We start from the raw sequence: 27,631 nt of genomic DNA on the forward strand, positions 1-27,631 counted from the left end.
ATAATAAGTGTTTCTTTCTTTTTAAAGCAGTCGCTGCAAGACCAACCGGTAGTAAATAGGCAAAATTTGCGTAAATATTTTTATACAATGAATGGCACTGCAGTGGTGTCATGAACCAACGTAATGCTCGTGGCTCGTGTATATAGCTTTAGGATTAGTTATCAAAACTGAAAATACTGCAGCTAATAAATTTGCATAAGGTATCGGACAAAAATAGTGTACTCTATAAAAAGTTACATCACTCCCTTGGAGCTCTTTTAAGTATTTCTTTTATTGCTGTGATTGCCTCGCGAGCGCCACGGTGACAACGGGACATACGGAGGCGGCCGAAGAAGCCGCGATAGCCCAAGCATTCGCCACGGTGCCGAACACTACGATCGTAATCAGCGACTCGCAGGCAGCAATCCGCGGCTTCGCGCGCGGCCGCGTCTCGCGGGAAGCGGCCCGCATCTTTAAAGTGCCAACCACTGGCACGCGTACGCCTGCGCCTACGCGTCAAAAGCGTCTAGTCGCGCCTATGGAGGAAAAGGGCGCGCAACCACTGGTACGCGTCGGCACTCGCGCCTGCTCGCGTCGCGCCTAGCTAACGCGCAGTGTTGCTAGAGCTTTTGATGTGAAACTGCCAATGCATTGCCTGAAAAGATTGACTTTTCAAACATTTGTTACTCGTATTCAAGCCATGGAGGAGCTTTTTTAAATCAAAATAGTATATTTTATATTTGAATTGACACTTTTCTTAATTATTTAGACTGTTCATTAGACATCAAGCCAATAGTGTCGACTGTATTCGCGTGTCATCCACATCAACATCAGCTCTTCGCGCCAATTTCTGTTCTTTCTCCGTGTGTGCTCCTGTTGACGGGTGGACGTGTGTTTGTTTCACGAAGCTTTCCTCGTGCGTTTCTCGCAACCATGCCTGCGGTGTCGGCAGTTTCCCGCAGGAATGCAACAGTTTTCACTTCGACACTCGTGCTCCTCATGCTGCTCATAAAAAAGAGGAAGCAAGTACGCGAGCAGCGGCAGCCTCGCCGTTGGTGGATTCGCCCTGTTTTCTTGGCGCGTAAGCAAGAAGGCCTCTACCACACTGCGGTAAGTTCTTCAGCTCTTTCTTGACCTCGTTCAGTCTCATTTTAACGTGACGTCGTGCTGTTCGATCACTCCTGACTGAAATAAACAGCAATGACACCTACGACATAAAAATGAAAGCAAAATAAATAAAGCCAATAATACGATATACCAATAAACATGCAAGGAAAAAAAAATAAACCAAGCGAGTGACGACCACGCCTTTGACAATAGAGCACTTATAATACGTATGTTGTATTCAAACCCCATGACCTCTTGAAGCGTTTTGTTTTAGTAGCAAGTGAGTGCACAGCCAATTGAGAAATGTTGCATGTATGCCCCAGCAAACTTCTATGCATTTACTCGGAGGGCATATTCAGCTATAAAATGAAATCTGCAGAGAAAATTCCACCGAAGGAATACTGTATTATATCTGAAATTTCACATGTGCTTGAATGTTCGATCAGGGATTCGGCGTTAAGAGAGGTACATTGCTGGTTCCCGTTCATTTTTTTTTCTCTGTAAGAATCTGTTCAATCACTGTAATCTGCTTTTGTTTTCAACAGATGAAACGGATGCGCGAAGGCGATCATGGATTTTTTTTAAGTTCTATCGAATGACGCCAGCACTTTTTGATGTGCTGCTCAGATTCGTTGCTCTGGACCTGACAAAAATCCACGTGTCGAGGGAAACTCTCGAGCCTGGTGAACGGCTTGCAATAACCTTGAGGTTAGTGATATTGAGGTAAAACATGCCACATAGCATTAACTGAATGTAAGTGCCAAAAAAGATAGCTTTGAATTACTTTATTTTTTTATTGTTTCATGTTTATTGTTTCAGTTACCTTGCATCAGGGCAAGATATCCCCTCTGTTGCTCTGGCGTATCGAGTGGGAATCGAAACTGCCCGCTTGTGCATTCATGAAACGTGCGAAGCAATCTGGGAAAGGCTAAAAGACCATGTCATGAAGGTAAGCGGTTCGCAATTTCACTTTGATGTTGGTTACCTGGTAGGTAAGCCTGGAAGCAGCATGGATAGGTTCAGCCTTAAATTGAAGTGAGAACTCGTAATCAGAGAGGAGATGGCACATATTTTTTGATTGCTGCAATACATGTTCACAAAAGCTTGACTGACGGCAACTGGTGATGTCTAGTGATGTAAAGAGAATTTTGTTGCGTTGAGGTATACGCATAGATTTGAGCCATCACGGTGGATAGACAGCAATGAATTGTTTCCCAATACAAGCAGGGAACGCATGATAGACCACAATATGCATTGCAAACTTATGCATCCAGAATAAATGCTCACTGCCACCCTGCTGGTTTCTTGAAACACGACTCTTCTGCCCAAAGAGTAGGCCACTCTTTTGTGTATTTGTTACTTCTAATATCTTGCATGTGTTTAAAAAACCTGCAGGTACACTCATACCACTCACTGCACCTAACCTTTTGTAATACTTGGCTGCACTTCCCAACTCTTTGTATCCTTTTTTCGCAATCTAACATACCTTCTCACAATGTGATAAGCCCAGGCCCACTTTTTCTCTAAATTCCTACCAGGATACCAGCAAGCTCTCCTTGCTCTGTGATCCGCCAGGATGTAATGATGATGAAATGTGTAGTTGTACTAGTCGTGCGTTTTAAACGTTGTTACAAGACGTCTGTAAATTGAACTTATTTTACAGCATAATTCAATATTTTTCTTTCTTCTGTGTCTGTGTTTTTCTCTTTTTTTGCATAAGCACTGCAAATTCATCAGAGTTCCATATTCTAACTAGCCCAGCACCATGTTTAAGTTATTTTTTCTCAGCCATGAATTGTTGGGGAGCTTAGTGGACTCACCTGGATTCTCTCTGTGCATCCTCAGCTAAATTTTTCATCTATGCTTACACAAATACTGTAGCTGATAAGTGCAACATGTACATAGAAAAGGAGATCAGAAAACTGAAATCACCAGATGGGCAAAATGAGGTATTAGTCTAGTTGATTTCTGGACGATTCTAAACTGCAGTAAAATTACAAGGTTCACATGGTGTGAAGCACACGAGTGGTGTTGCGTCTTTCCTAACTTCATGCATCTTTTGTAATTTGGTGTACTGTGCAACTTTAGTGCAGTAAATCACCAGATTGACTGCCTCTGTTTAATGAGGGACTCTTGTAATGAGAGAAAGAAAAGTGGCGAGAGTCGCATGACAGCAGTGTAAAGTACGTGGCTTTTATTCGAACAGATTCTGCTGAACCCCGTTTTGAAAATCACTGCTTCTAATAATGTGCTCTCTGCATATTTGTTTTGTTGCATTATAGGTTCTTTCTTGTTAAAGTACGACATTTTTTGTTTGTACTTCCAGACACCTACCAAAGCAGACTGGCACTGTATTGCCAAAGGATTTCATTCACGGTGACAGTTCCCGAACTGCTTGGGTGCCGTTGACGGGCAGCATGTTGCTATTGTATGTCCACCAAAATCTGGCAGCAAATTCTTCAACTATAAGGTAAAAGCTCACCTGGATTCTCCCTGTGCATTCTCAACTAAATTTTTCATGTATGCTTGCTCAAATACTGTAGCTGATAAGTGCAACATGAACATAGAAGAGCAGATCAGAAAACTGGAATCATCAGATTGGCAAAATTAGATATTGGTCTAGTTAGTTTTTGGATGATTCTAAACTGCAGTAAAATTACAGGGTTCACAAAGCCAGAGTGGACACATGGTGTGAAGCATACACAAGTGGTGTTGCGTCTTTAGTAACTTGGTGTACTGTACAATTTTAGTGCAGTAAATCACCAGACTGACTGCCTCCGTTTAAGCAAATATTTGTTATATATGCCACACTTTTGAAGATACGTGAAACCTTAACAAAGATAGTAATTATTGTACTGCTGTTATTCACTGTGGCTGTACAGATAGGTCCTGATCTGGATTTTTTGTCGTGTTTATTGTTTCAGGGCACATTTTCTATAGTGCTTATGGCTGTGGTGGACAGCGATTGCAAATATGTGCTTGTGGACGTCGGTGCAGAAGGCCGCCAAAGCGATGGGGGAATATTCAAGGAATCATCCTTTGGTTGTGACCTCTCTAAAGGCCGCCTTGACATTCCAGCAGTTGGCACCCTACCAGGCACTTCCACATGTGTGCCTTATGCCTTTGTGGGAGACGAGGCATTCCAGCTTCGTAAGGACTTCATGAGGCCTTACCCCGCAAAATGCCTCAATGACACTATGAGGATTTTCAACTACAGGCTCAGCCGAGCAAGGTATTGGATTGTTTCTCTGATTCGTTAACCTCATGTCTTCATAGCCTTAATTCGCAAAAAGGCCCATCACGTGCGATTGAACACGATAGCTTAACCTGTGGATCTTAGTCAACCAAGGGCATTTGCAGAACTTTTCTGCTGTGGGAAGGAGTGCTGGTGCACCGAGTTACCACAAAATAGGCACTATTTTCTGTTAAAACTGCGCACATGAAATTAAGCTTTCAAACAGGGCAGTAGTAGCCAAGTTTTCGGAGATACTCTGCATTATCTTAGTGTTGAGAAGATTGTGTCCGTCAAAAATAAAGCGTTGCGATCACTTCACGAAAAAAGCTCTCTGTGCAGGGTTGACTTGTGCTAAATGGTCACCAGCAAGTAGCACAATATGTTGGATACATCTACCTGCAGTTAGTCTTTGTATAGTAGGTGCACACACCATGTGTTTCAGTGAGAAAATTATATGATGAGACTTGTGATAAAGTCATTGCTGCATTTCATAAATGACTTATGCTGTTCACACTCATCATAAATACTTGTGTAGTTACAGCATTTGAGGTTGATTCTATTGATGAAAGCTCCTCGAATGCTTTGACTACGGCCAGACATTGCTGAGCAAAGATCTTAATCAACTTGCATTTTGCAGATCCCCTCATATTACCATGCAGTAGGTTGGGCAGCAACTTCCGTCTGAGCGCACATCATAAAAAAGTGTTACTGTACATCTGATGACCCCCGCAATGTTTCACATTTCACGGAAAAATTGTAATCGTTGATCACATGATCAAATTTGTGGCTTAGACAGTGGAAAAAAGGTGCATTTGGAAACTCCTTCTGTATTATTCTATTCACTCCAGCTTCTATTCCAGCAATTGTAGAGCATCTGTCGTACTACTATTATTTCACAAGGTTCAAAATAATCAGCCCAGCATCGGTTAAAAACTTCAATGTTGTAGTGGTGATACAAGCAAAATTCAGTAGTTAACATTTGAAAAAATAAAAGATGCAGAAATGGACAAAGAGTGCCTTTTGCTAACACTGAGTACACAAGCCAAAGTTCATAGTGCTACTGCCGTTGACAGTAATAAGCCCTCGTCTGGTGTTCCATCTTTCTCAGTCATACGTGATTGTGCCGACAACGGGTTAATGAAAATAAATTTGGTTGAACACTTGCTGTCTCTATATACTATTACAGTCCAATACTCAAGTGCAGCAGCCTGTAACAGAATAGTGTAATGAAGGGACAGCTGGTACATCGTACTACAAGGAAACAGTGAACGAAGATGGCGACGGCGAAGGAACTCGGAACTTGGATTGTTCATTCCATCATCCCATTTTCGCACTGTTTTCTGACAGTGGGCTGTAAAAGATGGAGAAAGTATTGCACTAAATGGGAAATAGTCTTTCATCACATTGTGACAAATGGCTCATCTGTCGCAACTACTCGGCATTACCACACCACTACTTTTATCTTGCAACCACTTTCCATTGCCTTGAAGGCACCATGGTGTGTCGCGTCTTCATTCGCTGTTGCAACATTTTTCTTTTTCGTCTGCAGACGCTGTGCAGAAAATGCCTTCGGCATCACTGCTGCCAGGTGGAGGATACTGCTTCGCACCATAAACCTGCAGCCCAGCCATGTGGACTTCGTGGTGAAGGCCGCCTGTGTCCTCCACAACTTCCTTACTCTGTACAACCCACATGCCCATCAATTCTTGGACAGAGAAGACAGTTTCGGAAACGTTGTTGGAGGGCGCTGGCGGCATGGTGTGCAACATGTGCCAGACAACAGTTTCTTTGCCATGGCTCCAACACAGGCACGAAACTACGATGGTGATGCAGGTGCTGCAAGAAGGTTGTTCGCCAGCTACTTTTCTAGCACGGCTGGCCAGGTTCCTTGCCAGTGGAATCTACCAGGACTGACAAAGAAGCAGCCCTCCTAGACACTTGTTCTTCACTGCCAGTTCGGGCAAGGACGCACAGCTGCGTCATCACTCTCCTTTCTAGCATGGCACTGCTTGCCCATTCTTCAGTGTGACAGCTGCTCTTAAGGGGGTATGGTAGGGTGAACACAGCAAAAAATTGAATTTGCAGTCTTGACACCAAAAAAATTCACTGTACTCTGAGGAACGAAGCTGTTGAAGCCAGACGTTGAGAAGCCACTTAAATTCCGCACCGTAGTGTGCCACGCAACCTCTGGCGTAAGCAGTATGTGGATGTAAAAATTTGTTTTTCTCAAAGTGCGTTTTATGTAAGTTTTTCAACTTCAACCTACCTTTTCTCAAAATGTACTGAATTGATTTTTATAAAACTTTGTATGCGTGAGCTACAACAAGTAAGCAAATATGGCTACATTCCTTTTGCTGTTGCAGAGAAAAGGTACAGAAAAGGTACCAAACTTTTTTCTCTGTGGAACTCAAACTAGATTTCTCAATTTTTCTCAATTTCACTCAATCAGACTTGCCAAAATACTTCACTTACTTTGGCTCAGACTCGCGGCTTGATGCCAGTGTGAGGGTTCTCTCATGAGTGACTTTGCCTACCTATTATTTGACTCCTCACGCAAATCAGCGTTTCACTTTTCTTGTTTTCTGTGCTCCCTGGCTCATCTTGTCATACCTTCTATTCTCCTCAAATTTGAATGTGTTCTTGTAAATTATTCTTCTGTGAAAAATAAATTTTTATTTTACTAAGTCCACATGTTGTGAATTAAAGCGGTGTCATTTTGACACAAACTGGGGCAATGTAACATTTTCAGTGACTCTGCAATGGTCTTGTGCCTTTGCAAAACCGTATGTTTAGCGAGTGCTACGAACTTCAATCGGACAGAGCACACAAGCTACCAAGGGGATGCTCAATGTTACAGGGGGGGAGGGGGGGGCAGTGACAAGTTATACGATCACTGGGACCATAACATATTCATAACTTTAACTGCCATTGAATACTTTGACTGCATAGAAAGCCGTGGCTACCGCAGTACATAAGCATCTTTCTACAAGACATAGCAGCACCGCTGTGTGTCATGAAACAGTGCATCGGCTGTTGCTCAATCGATCCACCATATTGTACACTCAGGGGAATAAAAAAAAGGATCCCTGTCAACTACACTTGTACGGCAATCAATGAATTTGTTGGTGTGATTGATGAAACAAATATCGGTCAGCTTCTTGTGTTTAACTCTCTCATTCCTCTGCGCTGCGACACAAATGTAACCCAGCTTATTGGCAACCATAAAAACAATGTTAACGCTGTGTCAACTTCCTACTTTCTTAGGCCCTTGAGATACCGTGCACAATGAATGTACAGTATCCCAACAATAAGTTTATTCCTGTTGCCTTCTGGGTCAGCTTGTTGTGTTTAACTCTCTCATTCCTCTGCGCTGCGACACAAATGTAACCCAGCTTATTGGCAACCATAAAAACAATGTTAACGCTGTGTCAACTGCCTACTTTCTTAGGCCCTTGAGATACCGTGCACAATGAATGTACAGTATCCCAACAATAAGTTTATTCCTGTTGCCTTCTGCAACCATGCTCGGGTTTGACATTACCGACTTCTTCAAATGCTCAGTGACAGCAGTCACTGTATCAAGTGGATAACCTATATCTAAAAGACCATAACCTGTGCTCGTGAGGGCCAACTTAAGGCAAGACATAGCTGAATCGTTTATAACCTTTAATTGCTTTGATGAGAAATTTAACACCGGTTTTAACTCCAGCTTACTTTAAAACCAAATTAAATTATATTAAGACATATGTCTAATAATCTACAAACATTTAGGTTTCAATATTTGTCTTTTAAAACCCAACTTGGACAATGTCTGGGATCGATGGGTTCGAAGAATTATATTTATTCTCGTCTCATAAATAAATGCACTTCATCAGTACAATATCTATGGCGTGCAAATAAATCTGGCTCATACATATGGAAATGGCAAAGCCTTTACATTTACAGAGAACTTGTAATTGTCCTTTTGAAAGGGTATTGACAAAAAATTTTCACTGTTTTTTTTACAACCAAGGAAAGGCCAAGCACTCAGAAGCCTAGAAAATGTACCGCAATGCGCAAGTGTGCCCTGAAAAACTAATTATAGTGTTCTGAAAGCTAGTTTGAACTCCTAGTGTCCCCTGTCATTGCAACAAAGTATGACCTTTTCGTTACGTGCTAGTACAAGATATGGTCACATTTCCACGAACCAAGCAGCCATCTTAGAAGTTCCAGTACCAGATATCATCACAACTAGCCAGAATGCAGCGTGAAGTCACCAAAATTAGTACTCAAGTCCCGAGGTCAACTTAGTGTCGATGTTGTAAGGTGCCCTGCGAGTAATTTGATTTTAATGTTGAAATGAAATACCTTATCAGAATTTGCCGAGTGTTATACTTTCTCAGAGTCGTCTGTGTATACAGGAGATTAGTTAGTCAGACTAAACTCGCCTTAGAAATATGGTGTCGGTACCCCTTAAGGTATGCAGCAAAAGCAACTGTACTTTTCATTTACGTTAGTAACTTACGTGTTGCAAACATTTTGCATGAGTGAAGCCGCATTAGCAATGAAATGCAGGCGCAGTGTGGCATAAATGCTTTGTGTCATACTGTATGTAGCTGATCACAATACAAGCATATAATTCACGAATGACCATGTGAACAAAGCATACCTTGGTAATTATTACTGAAGTAACTTTTATTATAAAGAACAGACATCATCAAAATGACGTATATTCCCCAAATTCATTCTGTGCAACCCTGATAATATTTACAATACACAAATAAATATAAAAATAAGTCACAAGATTAATGACTAAATCACGTATTTCATGACTAAATAAAGGGGCCATGTCACAATCACTCAAAAACTTCACTTTCAGTGAACACTAAAAGTAAAAGATATATTATTCCCAGACTGGTTATAAAAAGCAAACCTTAAATTATTACAATAAAAGAAAACCTTGCCCACCCCCAGCAACTAGCCTTTTGCCACGACGAACGTGACAAAGCACATTAAGGAGTGCAGCCGTTCTGTTATACCAAAGTTTCAGCTGCAGCAAGTATTCTAATTTCAGTGCGGAATGAAACAAGGCTAAAATAACAGGTTTCACATACAGTTGACGAAGAACTGCTCGCAGGAATGCAGATGCTCGAAAAGTTAGCTGCTTGTTACATAATTCCTCACGAGTGCTGCCCCACTGTCCAGCCACTTGTGCATTTATGAAACACTCAATTACAAAGTAAGTGTTCATGCAAATTCGCTACCATTCTGCCAGCTAATTTGTGAATGCGAAACGATTAACCGACAGAACATGTTCGAAAATTGGGTGTTATGACCCCTTCAAACACTCCCGCTTCCCCTGATCCTATAGGTATAAAGCAAAGTATCGAAGGTAATGTTTTTTTTTTTTAGTGACAAGACTTGGAGATTATTAGTCTGAATCACAAAGCAGATTTTTATAGGCATATGAGAGCATTGAAAGACAAGCCCTTTTTTTGTAAAATTTTTTTGCAAGTCAAATTAATATTTAAAGTGTGCATTTTGAGTACCAAAGTGTACTAATGAAAAAAAAATGATAGTGCTCCCTGAAGTACCAAAAAATAAGTGTGCACTCAAATTCCACATTCTACAAATTCTAATCTTTTCAGGCACAGAAAAGAAGCTTTACCCTGTGCAATGAACCAAAATAAATCTCTTCAAATGAATATTAAAAGCACAGTGATTAAACAGGTTTCAAGAAAATCAACAAAAACATTTTAAACAGGTGCGGCACCTACACAATCAGGAGCGCTAAGTCTTGCATATTTGTAACTAGTTACACTCAAGCAGCTGTTTGCCTTTTTTCTTTCTGTAGACATTATTTAAATGAGAGAGCAAATCTAATTGTTAACAGGCTGACATATGTGTCCTTGAGTGCGAACAATGCATGCACAATGCTGTGCATTAACCTGGTGAGAAGTGTATGGTTTTTATGACTAAAAATGTCAAGTTGACAATGCTAACAAAGCATTATTACATATTTGCACATTTAATATGAGGGCTAAAAGAGTCATAAAACGCTCGATCTAAAACGACAATGCGAAACCACCGACATCCACACGCACTAACTAGGCGACGTCAGCATAAGTAGTTCTTTGCCTATCGAGGATTGCAAAACTCTTCGGTACTTGCGAGTGCATGCAATTCAAACACCTATCAGCGCCTTTGCCATAAGCAATTCATTCATTCATGTTACCCTACAGGCCCCAGAAGAGCATTGAGTAGGGGGGGTTACAGAAAAATCACAATAACATAAAGCATAAAAAGAAATTATATCGAAGAAAACAAAGAAAATTACACAATGGAAGGGAGAAGAACAAACACTATAAGCAAATGCAGCAAAAAACAAAATAAAAAAATAAAGCATCGTTATACAAAATCAAGAGAACATATAAATTTGCAGTAGCTCACGAAATTTGACCGGATCTCTCACAGAAACAATTTCATCCGGAAGGCTATTCCAAACTGCGATGGCGCGTGGCAATGCAGAATTATTGAATGACTGAGTGTTGCCGAAGATGCGTCTGAAACTGAGATGATTATGAACTCGACTAGATGTACGCGAAGGAATGTCAAGCGATAGACGGCTGGTCCACGAGTTGTAGTAGTACTTATGGAGGAGGCATAGACGGGAGACAGAGCGGCGGGAATCCAAGTTAGTAAGGGCAATATCGCGTTTGATTTGGGTGATGCTGGAGTGGCGGTTATACATTGAAGTGATGAAGCGGGCTGCACGATTTTGGATGGATTCCACTTTATATATTAGGTATTGTTGATGCGGAGACCAGATCGATGAAGCGTATTCCAGCTGAGGACGTACAAACGTTTGATAGGCCTGCTGCCGAATGGTAGATGGGGAATGATGCAGATTCCGGCGCAAGAATCCCAGGGTTCTGTTTGCTTTCGCGCATATCTTGTCGATGTGAGTACACCAGGCAAGATTAGTACAAAGATGGACACCACGGTATTTGTATGTAGATGAACGGGGAATTACAGCTGAACAGATAGAGTAAGAAAAGTTAAAAACCGATTTCTTATGGGTGAAAGAAAGTACGCAGCACTTAGATGTGTTAAGCGTCATTTGCCAACGGTCACACCACTGATTTATTAAGTCGAGGTCCTTTTGTAAATGTACGTGGTCTTCTTCAGAGTTAATAGTTCTGTACACTACGCAGTCATCCGCGAAAAGACGAATTGAGGAAGAAATGTTACAAGGCAAATCATTAATATAAATCAGAAAAAGAAGAGGGCCTAATACACTGCCCTGGGGTACACCTGATGAAACAAATGAAGTAGACGAGCTGAAGTTATTGACAAATGTAAACTGCTGTCGATTTGACAAAACATTTCTAAGCCAAGATAATGTTGATGAGTCGAGTTTAAGTGCAGACAGCTTAGCTATTAGGCGACAATGGGCAACTCTGTTAAATGCTTTCGCATAGTCTAAAAAGATGAAGTCAACAGTTTTATTACTATTCATGCCGTTATGTAAATCAGACGTAAATTCTAATAGCTGAGTATCACAAGATAACGCTTTCCGAAAACCATGCTGATTTAGAAAGAAGTTATTTGACTCAAGATGGCTGTATATATGAGAGGTGATGATGTGTTCAAGCAGCTTGCAACAGATGCATGTTAGCGAAATGGGGCGGTAGTTATCGGGTGTGTGTTTGTTACCATCCTTGAATATCGGAATAACCTTTGCTATCTTCCAGTCAGTGGGAAGTTGACCAGAAGATAAAGACTGTTGAAAAATGTGGCATAAAATTTGACTGGAGGAAGCGGATAGGCACCAACTTGAACTCTGTAGCTGACGTCATATTAAGCAGCATTCTTGTGGGATGCCTCTTGCACGCGCTCACAGATGCCGTAGAGTTCTGCGTTTCTAGATAGTCAAAGCGTCTATGCAGGCTCATTCAGGCTGATGATATAGTTAGAGCATGTGGCTACTGATGGTGCCGCATTGTCGTTGTTAAGTGACCTTTTCACAACCTCTTTAAAGAGTAAACAAAATATCACATATCAAGCTAATCTTATGATGCACACAAAACAGGCACTTTCAGTTTTTTCTTCGCAACTGTTGGGTAGTGTAACATTTTTCCTTGCATCTTTGCAAAAAAAAACTGTTTAAAGAGAAAGTTCATGCAGCAAAATAATGAGTGATTCAGTTAACATGACAGAAAATGTAAAAAATGACATTTTAAAAAGAAATTTGCACTTGGCCCCGTACCTTAATAAAAAAAAATCACTTCAGCCATTGAAATGAAAAAGAAACTAGTCCACATACTCCATTACTAATTGCATGATCTTCACTTTCAGCTCTAACTGTCGCTTTTCTGGCATCTTCTCAAAGTATTTAGCAAGGCACAGCCCAAAATATTCATGTTCGTTTCTTGACTCGGTTTTCTTCAATGTCTCACACAAGTCTTGCACATTTTGAGTAATTCTATCTAACTCTTCTTCATTCTTTCTTTTGCGACTTCTTCGCTGGGTTGGTGTTGACCCGGCACTTCCATCGGCGACAGCAGGCTCTGGTGCAGTCCTCTCTTGGGTGTTTGGGCAAACAACCCCTGGAGGCCTGAAAGCATCATCGTCTGAATGTGCAGAAGCTTCCGACAGTTCTAAACACTGGTCTTCAAACTGGACCATGTCCTGCAGAAGCTCCTGCACATTCATACCTATGCGGGTAGTAGGGCTGTCAGGCCTCGGTGGTTGCCTGCCAGCCTGCAGCTGGCTTGCAGGCCTTACTGGTTCACCCGGACTGCAGACAAAGCTTGAAGTGCTCTGCAAGCTTGCAGGGCTAACATAATTTCCAGATGTCCTGCAGGCAGCAACAAGTGTGAACGTTATAACCTTACATTGATGAAAAGCCAGTTAAAGAAGTACCCGAATGTAAATATTTAGGAATTTATTTAACAGAATCATTTCATTGGAACAGGCACATAGAACACATGATCTTAAAGGCTAGTAAAACATTGTATTTTATTCACAGAAACTTTCACTGTGCAACAAAAAAGGTAAAGGAAATTCTCTACTACCTGCATGTAAGGTTTATACTTGAATATGCTTGTGTTACCTGGGACCCAGCTCAAAAGTATCTTGCAGAAACAATAGAAAAACTCAAAACCAGGCAGCTCGTTTCGTCCGCAAAAATTACTAGCTATTTGTTAGTATATCAGATATAAAGGCCACATTAGGCTGGGAAACTCCCCTGCAGTAATGCCACTATGGCATTGCAGGAACTCTAAATAAATAAAAATGAAATATAATTTCACCTCTTTCTGCACTGAAATAGAACCAAGGATTAAACTGTGGTTTTTCCTAAGCACATCACTTGGTATTTCACACACTGCCACACTAAAATACTTTGCTATATCTGGTTTTGCGTGTTTTCCAGACCACATACAAAGGACCCATCAACTTATTTACTTGCACTTCAAATAAACTTTGGCATTGAGGCAATCTAAGGTCAAACAATGTAAACATAACTAAAATCACATTAACATACTTACATTTCATTTTTGTAATCCAGAATTTTATGGCACGAACCACATACAAAAAAGAAAACCAAGAAGCTAACTGTGCTGGCAATACAACTTGAAATGGCACAGTTAATGATAGATGAAGTGATCACAATTCATTTTACACCAAGCAAAATTCCTGGCATAGTACCTTGTCTTGGCAAATAGATGGACAGGGATCATTATTGGCAAAAAAAACAATATGAACAACATTTTCATAAATTAAATATATAGCAAACCATATTAGCCATACCAGAAGCCGGGCTGATTGACCAAACAGTAATAGGTGTTTTGCAGCAGCGGCGATGTCCTTATGCATAAAGCCAATGATGGGCAGGCAACATTGATGTAGTAAACTACACATACTCTGCTACTATAGCACATGTAATTCACCAATAGCTGCAACAGATGCTAACAGAGAAGCGTACATACCTTATAGCAAGGATGTCAACAGTACATATAAGATGGATTCCTAGAGTCGTATTAGTGCTTTCACTGGAATATTCAGTCAATTTTAAGGTAAAGAAAAAATGTAAGTATTGTTTATTCTTCGACGAACTACAACGTTTAGTTGATGCAATATGACCATACATGTGGTGTAGGAATAATGTGAATGTCTGCGGCAACGTTAAACGTAAAGGCACAATTATGCAGTTTACTTACAGCCATTATATTTGTTCATGATCTCGAACACAACTGTGTGTGTGTGTATGTATCATATATATATATATATATATATATATATATATATATATATATATATATATATATATATATATATATATATATATACTGTACAATGTCAATTTTTATTTAAGTGGGCACGTGAGCGTGTGGCCTGCCAACTCTGGTGGCTGTTTGCAGCATGTTCAAACGGGAGCGAGAGTTACCACAGCTTCTTTTTGCGTCATCTAGTGACGAGCAAAACAAGCAGTCATAGGTGATATAAAACTGGTGGCAAACTTAAACCCCTCCCCCCTTTTAAGGCATAACAGGTCAGGCCTGGCCTCTTGTGGGTTCAATATCTGCTGGAGCCCCGATATTTTTGCATTCGCCTCAATACTGCCAATGTCAGTTTTCATTACCACTCTCACATTCCAACAACCAATGTCTTCTTGCCACTCCTAGGTAAATATAAATTATCAATCACCTGTGGAGCATATCGTGGCTCATGGTATCCAATTAAATTATATGCCATATAAGTCTGGAGAAAAGGCTTTGACAGCGAATGCAACGGGATTTTCACTTTAGCCATGCCATGACCAGGTCAAAAAAGAAATTACAGCTCACTCAGATTCAATTAAGAAATACATTTTGCTATGAGGACTCACTCCGACTCAGACTCGCCACAATGAGAGTGCTCAGTCTCACTGTACTTTTTCAGAACCGAACTGAAGTACGGACCCAAGCTCACCAACATAGCTACTCAGTCAGACTCACAGTTTCGCCTGAATCTGGGTTAATTCACGAGTTCATTAGTGCAAAGTTATCTTTTTCAATCTTAGTTTTAAAGCTCCTTAACGCAAGCAACTCGCATAATCGATTCTCTATAATATGCCTTTAATCTTGTACCTTCAAGAACGAGTTCTTAGTGGTTTCAATTCGATGAGGAGATTTTTATGAAATATGCGACTCGTGCGGCATATCTTGAGGAACCACCTACCCTGAAAAAATTGGTGGGGAGGGTCGTGTCACCCTTGCACCCCTAATTCGCTCTTTGAATCAACAAATATTGTGCAGCACATTCTTGAGGTATCTGTGAAAAGACTTAGTACAAAGTTGAGTTGATGTAACACTCAATTAATGAAAAAAAAAGTGTCAGTGTTCCCTGAAGTAGCAAAAAATAATTTTTGGGGTTCAACATCTCTAAATCACCATGTCATTACGAGAGAGACGCCGTAGTGAAGGGTTTTGGAAATTTCGACCACCTGGTGTTCTTTATAATTTGCACCTATATCAATGTACAAAGGCCTCAAGCATTTTCACCTCCATTTAAAATGCCGCTGCTGTGAATGAGATTTCATCCTACACCTGTGGGTCAGCAGTTGAGCACCACGACCACAAGACCACCGTGGTGGGTGAAATAGCGAAAAAAAGGGAACATGTATGATGCAAAGAGGGCTCTCTGAATATGCACAAAAAAACATTTGTTTTTCCATTTGACAACACTGCTCAACAATGGAAAAATGCACACCACTGTGTCAGCAAAAGGTTTTCTCAAGGTCTTTAATGTGGTTGTCATTAATGTTCAGACCTCTATCAGTATTGTCAGTACCACACTGCTTAGATTACTATAGCTGTTGAAACGGATAATTTTTTCATATCACTGCACACTGCTGCCTTGGCCACATGTAACAGTAATCAACACTTGAACTTCCTACATGCTGTACACTGCATTCAATATATGCATACCTGAAAATCACAGAATTTTCAGTGTCACAATAATTATATTTAAAAAGATGACATTTAGCAATGCTCATGACAACGATTAATAAAATGACTTACGCCCTTGTTTGCATGGTATCCTTGAGAAAGCATAAAAGCTGGAAATATGGCCACGTGATGGTGATACACTCCCCATCGTCCAGGCCGGCACCGCTCTTTGCTTTTTTATTTGCTACGAAGAGCCGCCGGAACTTGTCACGTAGCGACTTCCAGCGCTTCTGTACAAGCTCGGCGGCGTCTGCGCAATGGAAAATACAAAGATTGAAGCGCTTATGCATGTCGCACGAACGACCAAGTGCTAACTTACCATCAATATTTACATTCGGTAACACGGCTGCAGCTACCTCCCGCCACATCGCGGCCTTCACAATTTTGTCCTTGTGCTGCCGGTGGCTTGCCATCCATAATGGTAGTCTATGCTGCACTGCAGCGATGAGAACCTCGTTGTCGATGAAGGCACCGTCCATTGCTTGCTCCTCACACAACTGCAGCACTGCACGGCTGAACACAAAGCACCGCGCTTGCGCAGCGCATGTTCCGGAAGTGAGACCATGAGCGCCGTGAACATCCGGTGCGACAGTAGTGTTTCGAAGATTTTCAAGGCCGAAAATTGTCATGCCTGCCTATTGCATCGACTACTAGTGGATGTAGTTTTGCAGGAGCACATACAATCAGCTGACAATTGTCACAGAGGACAGTTTCACCGCTGCACGACGACGGCTAACAGATCACACAGTTGCATTTGTCGTATGCTTCTCGTTAACACTCACACCGGTGCTACAGTGCAATTCATTCACGTAAACACGCACATCGAAGCTTCAGTAGAATTCGTTCACGTAAACACGCACATCGGAGCTACAGCTGAATTCGTTGGTGTAAACACGCATGCCGGATCAATTCGTTCGTGTCAGTGACACCACGCACTACAGCTCAACGGAGTTCGTACGCCGATGTAAACGATGATCACATGTCACTAGCTTGGCATCACACGCTACTGCAAAGACATCAGACAAGCCTCAAGCACTCTTTCTATGTAATATTTTTTTTTCTTTTTTCAGCCAGCTGAGACGTAAACAACTTAACTTTCGTTGTCTGAGTTTGTCCCCGTCAGCTTCCACCGAGGAATGCAAACGAAGCACACATCTTTTTCGGCATCCGGCTAGTGTCGATCATCCTGACTTCTATCATCGGAAGCATCTTACCACCACAGCCCACTGACTTCGAGCACAACGTATGGAGATGAAAGCACAGGCGCAGTACAATCGCCGATACGATGTTTTCACACGGCCAACGACCACACTGAAACTGGCAGGCACTCGTTAGCAAGCCGGCAGGTACTCGCTGGATTTGTCGGCGTCACTCGCACTCGGCACGAAATTGAGTCACGCTGGTAGCACTAGCAGACATTCGTCGTGTCATTCTAGATGACGAAGCGGTCATACAGGAACGTTTGGAGTAGTTTTCGTGCTTGCCTCTAGCACTCGGCCGTGCCTTCGAAGCGGCAGCCATTAGGCCCAGCACTCGGAGTCATCGCGGCCTCTGGTTGGTTGGCGCCGCTGTACGCGTGGTGACGTAGCGTACGCGAGGCGAAATATCAAGCCCGGCTTGATCCCTCGCGCCTGCTCGCGTATGCCCCTCTGAAGCCGACGCCGAGAGGCGCATTTGACGCTTTTGACGCGTAGACGCGAGCGAACGCGTGCCAGTGGTTGGCACTTAAGATGTGCGGTGATGGTGACTCAGCGTCGCGATCGCCACAACAAAATTTAACAGTCTTCCTCCTTTGGACCCCGGCACACACCGATGTCCCGCTTCCGGGCAACGAGGCGGCCCACGCCGCGGCTCGAGGTCTCACTCGCCGAGCCGCGGCACATTCCGTGGCCGCCGCCTCCGCTCCCGAGAACGGGGCTTCTGATCTGCCGGATCGAGACACTTTGACAGGCACGCAGCGACAACACCGACCACAATGGTCGTGGGGTGATCGTCTCATCACGTTCCGAGATATTACGCAACACTACAGACTGAAAAGGCGAAAGTTATCTTAGTCTTTTCTCGTCTTTAAATCTGTCCTGTCTTCTTCTCTCTCCCATTTACTTCCGATTTTTCCTGGCGGCAAGGGTTAACCTTGTGTAATTACTCAACCTTGAGTAGTTATATTTGGTTATAGTGGCAATGTACGGCTGGCGTCTGCAGCCTTATGCTATTAAGTGCTTCAGCGTCCCCTGGTTGGACTCCATGGTGGGTGGTCGCCATTGCTGCCGAAAAAAAAGTACACTACTATGGGAACACCTGCATTTCCCCGTCTCCTAGATCGTCCTCCGCCTAAGAGGGGACGCACCGATGACATCTCAATTTTCAGCCAACCCAAACAATGCTTTCCCAAATTACATGTTGTGCACAGCAAAAACCCAACAAAACATGCCAGAGCCATATCACCATTTCTTGTTGCTAAATCTCTGACCGAGCTCTTTGGCCCAGGATACAAGGTTACAAAGATGGCTAGCGGAGACCTTCTCCTTGAGCTGCCTGAAAAACACCACTATGAAAAACTTGGCAGTCTCGTAGCATTTGGTAATATCCCAGTATCTGTTTCACCTCATAGATCGATGAACACCTCACGCGGAGTTGTTTCAGAAGCAGACCTTCTTGAAATGTCTGAACAGGAACTGCTTGAAGGGTGGAAAGAGGAAAATGTCACGGATGTGAAACGAATCGTCATCAGACGCGACAACAAAGAAATACCTACTAAACATTTAATACTCACTTTTGCATCTAGCACACTGCCTTCATCTATAGACACAGGCTACATCAAACTCTCTGTCCGTCCCTACATTCCCAATCCGAGACGGTGTTATAAATGTCAACGATTTGGTCATGGTTCGCAGAACTGCCGGGGTCAGGAAACTTGTGCAAGATGTGGTGGCCGCGGCCACCCATCTGATAACTGTGTTACCACGCCTCACTGCGTGAATTGTGACGGGGAACACGCCGCGTATTCGCGTTCGTGTCCTAACTGGAAGAAAGAAAAAGAAATCATCACTCTTAAAGTCAAAGAAAACATCACATTCAAAGAAGCAAGACGAAGAGTGTCGCCATTTTACGGCGCAACATATGCTGATGCGGCGCGTCAGGGGGCAGCGCCGCACCAGCCCTCGCCACCCCTTCGGCCTGCGCAGAGCGAGCCGTCGGCTGTGGCACCTGCCCCCAAGGTGGCTGTAGCCCAGGCTACACCGCCTACTCCCAAACAGAGACCGGAGACTCCAGATTCTTCGGGTCTTAAGGCCTCCCCTCACCAGGCGAGGCCCAAAATTCGAACTAACAACCCGCATGTGCGGGCATTCAGTGCCTCCGAGGAGGCAATGGATACATCGGCACCCTTGGTGCCGAAAGAGCGGCGTGGCTCCTTGGAGCGCGCCAAGAAAACAAAAAAGCAAATAACAGGGCCTGGTGATGGCCCTGTTAAGTGAACTCAAACTCCCCGTCTAAGCAGCCACTCACGTTTCGTACACACAGCACTATTTCACATTCACCATGAACACTCAAATTATACAATGGAACGTCAGGGGCCTTCTCAGAAACCTTGACGACATCCAAGAACTCTTTCATGAACACTCGCCAAAAGTGCTGTGTGTACAAGAAACACACCTTAATTTAAAACACACAAATTTTCTTCGTAAATATGTTATTTTCCGAAAAGACCGTGTTGATGCTATGACATCATCCGGAGGTGTTGCCATCATAGTGAATCAAGGAATAGCATGCACACACTTACAACTCCAAACACCCCTTGAGGCAGTGGCTGTTCGAGCGGTTCTTTTTGATAAACTGATCACAATCTGCAGTATTTATATTTCTCCTAGTTATCAGCTCCAAAAACGCGATTTACGCTCTCTAATTGATGAACTTCCGGAGCCTTATGTTCTCCTTGGAGACTTTAATGCGCATAGCAGGTTATGGGGTGACTCTCGGTATGACGCGCGAGGTCGACTGATTGAACAGTTCCTTATCTCGTCGAGCGCGTGTCTCCTAAATCGAAAAGAACCAACCTATTATAACCTCGCTAATAACACCTACTCCCCCATAGACCTGAGCATAGTATCCCCATCTCTTGTGCCTCTACTCCAGTGGAAAGTCGTCAGTAATCTGTACGGAAGTGACCACTTCCCCGTAGTTTTGAGCACAACGACCGTAACTGAGTGTCCACCACGTGTTACAAGTGGCTCATAAACAGAGCCGACTGGGAACAGTTTCATACTATCGCTTGTCTAGGTTGGAATGACATCTGTACTTTGAACATTGATGTTGCTGTGAACTACTTCACAACGTTTTTGATTGATGCTGCAACAAAATGCATCCCACAAACAAATGGACACCTTGGAAAACGATGTGTGCCATGGTGGAATTCTGAACGCCGAAACGCGCGCAAACAGCAAAACAGAGCTTGGAGGCTGCTTCGGAACTCACCGACAGCCGAAAATCTTGAAACCTTCAAGAAAATAAAGTCTCAAGGCAGGACAACGCGTCGGCAGGCCAGAAGAGAAAGCTGGCAGAAGTTTTTATCAGGGGTTAATTCATACACACAGGAGGCTAAAGTCTGGAACATGGTCGGTAGGATAGCAAGAAAACAAGTATACACACTTCCACTCGTAAACACTCAGGGTGATACCTTGGAAGATCAGGCAAACTTCCTCGGTGCACACTTCGAACAGGTATCCAGCTCGTCCCACTATACTGACACTTTCCAAAAATACAGAACAAGAATAGAAAAGCAGAAACTCGAACACAAATCTACTAGATACGAGGCATATAACCAAGCTTTCAATCTAGCTGAGCTCCAAACATCTCTAAACGCCTGCAGTACTTCTGCCCCAGGTTCTGACCGTGTGATGTATGAAATGTTAAAAAACCTACCAAACGAAACCCGAAAAACCTTACTTTGTTTGTACAATGCTATTTGGTCTTCTGGCACTATTCCTACCTCCTGGAAAGAGGCTATTGTTATTCCCATTTTGAAAGAGGGCAAGGACCCTTCTTTACCCTCGAGTTATAGGCCTATAGCACTTACAAGCTGCTTGTGCAAAGTCTTCGAAAAAATGATAAACTGCCGACTTGTACATTTTCTTGAAACAAATAATTTGCTCGACCCATTTCAGTGCGGGTTTCGAGAAAGTAGATCTACCACAGACCACCTTATTCGTATCGAGGCACAGATCAGAGACGCGTTCGTCCATAAACAATATTTCCTCTCTGTGTTCCTCGATATCGAAAAGGCTTATGATACTACATGGCGTTACGGAATTCTAAGAGACCTGTCCCACCTTGGTGTGCGCGGAAGAATGTTTCATATAATCGAAAGTTACCTGTTAAACCGGACATTCCGTGTCCGTCTGGGCAGTGTGCTCTCCCAAACATTTGTCCAGGAAACAGGCGTGCCACAAGGTGGTGTGCTTAGTTGCACACTTTTTATTATTAAAATGAATTCTCTGCACTTGTCCATTCCCCGCAATATGTTCTATTGTACATATGTCGACGACGTTCAGCTTGGCTTCAAGTCATGCAACTTGGCCATGTGTGAGCTACAGGTTCAGTTAGGTTTAAACAAGGTCTCCAAATGGGCAGAGGAAAACGGATTCCGACTGAACCCACTAAAGAGCACGTGTGTCTTGTTCTCCCGAAAGAGAGGCATGCACTCAGAACCTGACATTGAACTGAACGGTCAACGTCTGTCTGTCAATGTGGAGCATAAATTCTTAGGATTAATCTTGGACAACAAGTTGACCTTCGTACCGCACATCAAGTATCTAAAAACAAAATGTTTAAAAGCCATGAACGTTTTAAAAGTGTTGTCACGTACTACGTGGGGTAGTGACAGGCAATGTCTCATGAATCTGTATCGAAGCCTCATTCGCACCCGCTTAGATTATGGGGCCATTGTTTATCAGTCTGCAACACAAAGTGCTTTGAAGATGCTGGACCCCGTGCACCATTTGGGCATCCGCCTTTCTACGGGTGCTTTTCGCACCAGCCCCGTAGAAAGCCTTTATGTTGAGTCGAATGAGTGGTCGCTTCATCTTCAGAGAACTTACATGTCCTTTGTTTATTTCCTTAAGGTGAAAGCAGATAAGAAGCACCCCTCATACTCCACTATTATTGATTTGTCGAGCTCCATTCTGTTTCAAAACAGGCCTTCGATGAGGCAGCCCTTCTCAGTTCGCCTGAAAAGTCTAGCTGAGGAAACTGGAGTCTCACTTGAACATAGTTTAATGGCTCCTGTAGCATATCTGCCACCGTGGCAGTGGCAGACTATAGACTGTGATGTGTCCTTTCTTGAAGTTACAAAACATGCGCCTATTGCCCATATCCGAACATACTTCCTAGAACTTCAACATAAATACACACGTCCTGAGTTCTTTACAGATGCCTCCAAGTCTAACTCCTCTGTGTCCTACGCTGCTGTCGGCCCATCCTTTTCGGATGCTGGCCCTCTACATCCAGGCACAAGTATCTTCACAGCGGAAGCCTACGCGATACTTGTGGCGGCTAAACACATCAAGCAATTACAAATACAAAAAGCAGTAATTTATACAGACTCCCTCAGTGTAGTAACGGCTCTGCACACTCTTAAAAAACACAAAAACCCAGTCCTTGTCTCACTTTACTCCATTTTATGCACACTATACACACTCAAATAACATGTTGTAGTGTGCTGGGTGCCAGGGCACCGTGAGATTCAAGGCAACGTGACGGCGGATCAGCTCGCTGCATCCGTCCATAAAAGCACTGCCCCTACACCCATATCAATCCCGGCCGTTGATCTTAAGCCGTCTCTCAAACGAAACCTCAGAGTATACTGGCAGAGCAAGTGGGATACACACACACAAAACAAACTACACGTTATTAAGCCACACCTTGGTCATTGGCTGCCTGTATCGAAATCGCGTCATACACAGGTAATACTAACGAGACTCAGGATAGGACACACATATACGACACACACACACCTTTTGTCCGGTGGCGATCCACCATTGTGTAACAGATGTGGTGAAGTATTGACGGTCCTTCACATTTTAATTGAGTGCAAACAATTGGACACTGTAAGAAAACAACACTTTCCATTACCCTACCGGCAACATATACCTTTGCACCCAGCAATGTTCGTCGGTAGGGAACCGCTTTTTAGTCACAAATCATTGTTAGCGTTTTTTAAAGAAATTCATAGTTTTCACATCATATACCCGGGCATCCCGTAGCATGACCTCTCCAGAGAGGTTTTTGCTGCGGTGGTTACACAAGAAAGCACTTGCCTCACGGCCCTTGGACGCAAGGGTATGAACGTGTGAGGCACTTGTGCTAATGCCATACATATCCACCATCGTCTTTTATTATCACCAACTTTTGTCATCTATTCACACCGCACACACCTTTCACGACATGGTCATGATTTTATTACTTGTATGTTTTTACCCGCCTTACCGCGAGGAATTTTATGGCCCTTATACAGCCGCTTATCACAATCATTGTCCATGTTTTTAGTGAGATGAACTGGCGCTCTTTGGCCGTGAAATGGCCCTTGCGCCATAAAACATCAAACATCATCATCAAAGGCGAAAGTTCCCGCCACCGCATGACAAATTAAACAGACACGATGCCGTAAGCTATCGCTTACTACAAACCCACTCTTACCCCAGCCCGGTCGTCTTACGCCACTGCTACCCGCACTTACACATTACCGATCTATGTAAAGCATGCGGGCATGGAGCAACGCTGCGCCACATGCTCTGGGAATGCGCCGATAACAATGGTCGAGAAACGGCCGCCGTTCGCGATGCGCCTATGGCGGCTGCCAATACCAGGCAACAGGAAGCCTCGAGCTCACTCGTTCCCGCCGCTGTCCCGTCTGCGGGAGCCGCGGGGGACCTTCTCCGTCGCCGACGCCGCCGCTGGGAGGCGGCGCTCAGAAGCTCGGAGCTCAACGACCAGCTCTGGGCTGTCCGGCAGGCCGAAGATGCCGCCTGAGTTCAGGGACTCGGCGCCGCCATCTGAGGCCACCAAGACCAAGCTGCCGGCCAAGTTCTAATAAAGTTTCTTCTCTCTCTGCTGTGATTTTCACATATTCTGTCCGTGAGGACGATTGTGTGGCGCTATTTAATAGCGCTGACATCTCCTGAACAACAAGCAACTAAAAAACAAAAAATACTAAGATCGACACAGCTAGTGTGAATGCTTACAGCAGGCTGCTTGGCACGCGCCGTCCACTTTCCGAAAGGTCATCTGCTACGCAAGAGCTACGTAGGTGGCGCCACATTCCAAAAGAGAGTGCGAAGGAGAGCAGACCAAGGAGGAACGAGAGCCAATGAGGAAAGTGTCGCTACTTTACGAAGTTCCAGGGGCTATAAAGGCGGTGGCTTCTGGGACACCAACAGCGCCTTCCGGTGGCTTCAACCACGTGCACTCGATGTAAAGTCCCCCCAAAAACTCTAAAGTAGCGCCTACCACACTTCTTCGCCTCTACCTCTTCTCCCAGAAACCACAGCAGCGCCCCTAGAGTGTCCACCAGGAAACTATGAATGCGAAAGCACGAGGGCGCACCAAGGAGCACTCGATGTGCCAGATGCTTGGGCAGCTCGGGCACTGCTGCGCCGTGTGTTCATCTAGCGGCGTGCCTCGTTTATGCTGAAGAGTACGCCGGTGGCGCCTGTTCGTAGAGCGTGCGCGTCGCGAAAGCGGACGAACAATATGGCGTTCACGATACCTTCATAAAAGCTACTGCGTCATGCTGCAAACTCAAAGCACCACCAATTTTACAAGGATAGCAGAGGCGCTGTCATCGAGTGCGTCACCGCTCAGCGCGTCTGCACGCAAATGGTGGGCTATCACGTTGAGCATTGCGTGCTTGCGGTGATGTTTTTTTTTATTGCTGCATGCCACTCGCTTATATACACGTCACGTGGTCTTATTTGACGCTACTTTTAGTATTTTTTTTCTTTCTCAATTACTCTTTCGGTGAATCGCCTAGAACCGCAGCGCCCAATTGAGCTCTAATGAAAAGATGAGCACACGCCAATCTTTGTGGCTAGAAGCCATACAGCCCCTCAGCTAGCGTCGTTTACTATCTTCTATGCACTAAAGGGGAGAGGAGCCTGCACATTACCACAAATGGTGCTGCTTTGGTTTTTTAAGCGACTTGAGCTAGATGCACCATCCAGCTCCACCTAGTAGAAATTAGTGGGCATGGACGCCTTCGGGAAGTGAACGCCACTTTTGTGAGCTCGTAATGCCCTCCACCAGGTCAACGCCGTAGTCCACACATCAAAGCGCTTTGCATAGCGCGAGATGTAACCCAAGAAGTTTTAACTTATGTTCGTGTTAAATATGGCGTGTGGCGTGACCATCCTTGCTATGTATGCGCGTTTCATTCTGCTTTCCTACACTCTTCTCTCTCACCTCGCAACCCCCACGCAGGCAGCGTCTGACCCATGTCTCTCAATCCCCTCTAAAATTTTCGCTACCTTTTCGAGGGATATTCTTCTTGAAGAAAAATTCTGCTTGAAGAATAAGTCATTGTCCTTGGTAGTAGCAGATAAAAAGGGAGGTTTTATTATTTTTCCGAATGAACTCTACAAGAAAAGCTAGTGAAGTGATTATGTCTGTTTTCGAGCCCTCAGCTAATGAGTTGATTCCGAAGGTTAAAACCTATGCGAAAAGTTTGTGCAAAAGACTGAATCTGGATGGGTTTGTAAATAAGATAGATGGTGGGAAAAGCCTTAGGATGGAAATTTTCTTTAACGCGAAAACGCACAAAGTTAACTGTCTTTTTCAGGTTATAGTATGAGAGGTTAACTCGTGGCGAAAAATGCTGGCACGATTTCTTAAGGGTAAAATAATGTTATTAAACATAGACGACTGGTTCCTAGCTAAGAGTTCCGATGATGTGATTTCCGTGCTGAAAGATAACAAATTTTTCGACTGTCACGAATCACGAATGGCGTTGCACGTCTAGCTCTGTCGGTGAAATCAGTCATTGCTAAAAGTGATGGATTACACAATTGTTACTGACAAGATATCCCTACTAGTCAAGTCTGAGAAAATCTCTGAAAAGTAATTGTCGAAATTCGGATTATCGGTGCTTGGCGTTTGAAGAGGAGAGACAAGACAAGCAATCGACGTCGTCGTAGTATCGTGCACTGCATAGGCTACTGCAAAGTTATATTGCTGAAGCCACAGGGCCCATCGAACCTACTATCCAACCAGCCAAATGGTGTTGCAAATAAAGGAGGCAAAAGGGGCGGCAGGCGCTCGCTACGGCCACGGGCGCTGGCTCGTTCTGTTGGTCTGTGTCCCTCAATGCAACCAGACGTTCAGGTCCGGGTCTCGTCATCGTTTTAAAAACATCGTTCTGGTGCAGACACCCGGGATCACGCAGTCCAACAAGCCAACGTAGCGAATGAATGATGATCTGTTACGATCTTGATATGTCGATAGTATGCCAAAGTCTGAATGGTGTATGGCGTAAGCAATTTCAAGACATTCTAAATCTGTTCCAGTATAAATGCTCTCAGCTATTGTCAGAGCACGATGGCAATACGCAACGACGTGTTGGCGTTCATCATGCAACTAGACGAGTACAGCCCCAACGATCACGCCACTATATGTATTCAATTCCGTGAGTGCCTCCTGGTCGAAATGATGCAGAAGGGGCACAGAAGTGATCAAAAACTTCAACCATTCGAAGGCAGCTTCACAGTCAGTAGTCCACTGGTAGGGAGTGTCCTTACGAAGAAAGTCTGTGAGTGGTCGAGCGTGCTCGGAAAATCCTTTATTAAACCTAAGGGAAGAGGAGCAAAGGGCCAGGAAGCTATGAAGATCATTCACTCTCGTGGGTGGCTTGAAGTTGCGGACTGTAGTGATCTTGTTAGGATCTGCTCGTAGGCCGTCCTCATCAAATCGATATTCAAAAAGGACATCTTCATGCTCACCGTAGGGAACTTCTCTAAGTTTAAAATCAGGCCAGCTTGTTTCATACAATTCAGAAGAACGCTGAACCACTGCATATGCTCACGGAAAGCACTGCTTAAAATAATGACGTCACCGAAATGACACATGCAAGACTACCATTTGAGAGTTCGAAAGATAGAATCGATAAATCGCTTAATATTTGCCAGGTTAATAAATAAGCTAAATGCCACAACGTAAAACTCAAACGAGCCGTCAGGCGTAACGAAAGAAGTCCAACGAAATAATAAAATGTCAAATAATGAACGCATTATCAGTCGATACCCTGATCTTTGGTCAACGGATGAAAAGTACGCAGTCCCGCCGCGGCGGTGGT

The 27,631-nt window shown here is 43.7% G+C and overlaps 2 protein-coding genes and 1 long non-coding RNA gene across 3 annotated transcripts; 2 read left to right on the forward strand and 1 right to left on the reverse strand.

The window, feature by feature from the left end:
• The first annotated feature begins 949 nt into the window (after nucleotides 1-949).
• Nucleotides 950-2,022, forward strand: LOC119181215 (uncharacterized). Its single transcript, XR_012888625.1, has 3 exons — nucleotides 950-1,089; nucleotides 1,632-1,794; nucleotides 1,906-2,022. It is a non-coding gene; the product is annotated as an uncharacterized LOC119181215 (long non-coding RNA).
• Nucleotides 2,023-4,016: 1,994 nt separating this feature from the next.
• On the forward strand, nucleotides 4,017-7,170 carry LOC119180924 (uncharacterized). Its single transcript, XM_037432061.2, has 2 exons — nucleotides 4,017-4,318; nucleotides 5,871-7,170. The coding sequence occupies exons 1-2, from the start codon at nucleotides 4,032-4,034 to the stop codon at nucleotides 6,253-6,255; spliced, it is 672 nt and encodes a 223-aa protein (XP_037287958.1). The 5' UTR covers nucleotides 4,017-4,031; the 3' UTR covers nucleotides 6,256-7,170.
• Nucleotides 7,171-16,361: 9,191 nt separating this feature from the next.
• On the reverse strand, nucleotides 16,362-16,922 carry LOC142784507 (uncharacterized). Its single transcript, XM_075882904.1, has 2 exons — nucleotides 16,613-16,922; nucleotides 16,362-16,543 (listed from the first exon to the last, which is right to left on the reverse strand). The coding sequence occupies exons 1-2, from the start codon at nucleotides 16,920-16,922 to the stop codon at nucleotides 16,362-16,364; spliced, it is 492 nt and encodes a 163-aa protein (XP_075739019.1).
• Nucleotides 16,923-27,631: the final 10,709 nt, after the last annotated feature.

Source organism: Rhipicephalus microplus, unplaced genomic scaffold (genome assembly GCF_043290135.1).
Source record: "Rhipicephalus microplus isolate Deutch F79 unplaced genomic scaffold, USDA_Rmic scaffold_14, whole genome shotgun sequence".
Classification (NCBI taxonomy): domain Eukaryota; kingdom Metazoa; phylum Arthropoda; class Arachnida; order Ixodida; family Ixodidae; genus Rhipicephalus; species Rhipicephalus microplus.

Bases quoted from the DNA above. Each gene is read 5' to 3' on its own strand.
- LOC119180924 (XM_037432061.2), top strand. From the start codon at position 4,032: ATGGCTGTGGTGGACAGCGATTGCAAATATGTGCTTGTGGACGTCGGT. The intron at 4,319-5,870 runs GTATTGGATTGT...TTTCGTCTGCAG, and splicing joins TACAGGCTCAGCCGAGCAAG to ACGCTGTGCAGAAAATGCCT.
- LOC142784507 (XM_075882904.1), bottom strand. From the start codon at position 16,922: ATGACAATTTTCGGCCTTGAAAATCTTCGAAACACTACTGTCGCACCG. The intron at 16,544-16,612 runs GTAAGTTAGCAC...TCCATTGCGCAG, and splicing joins ACCGAATGTAAATATTGATG to ACGCCGCCGAGCTTGTACAG.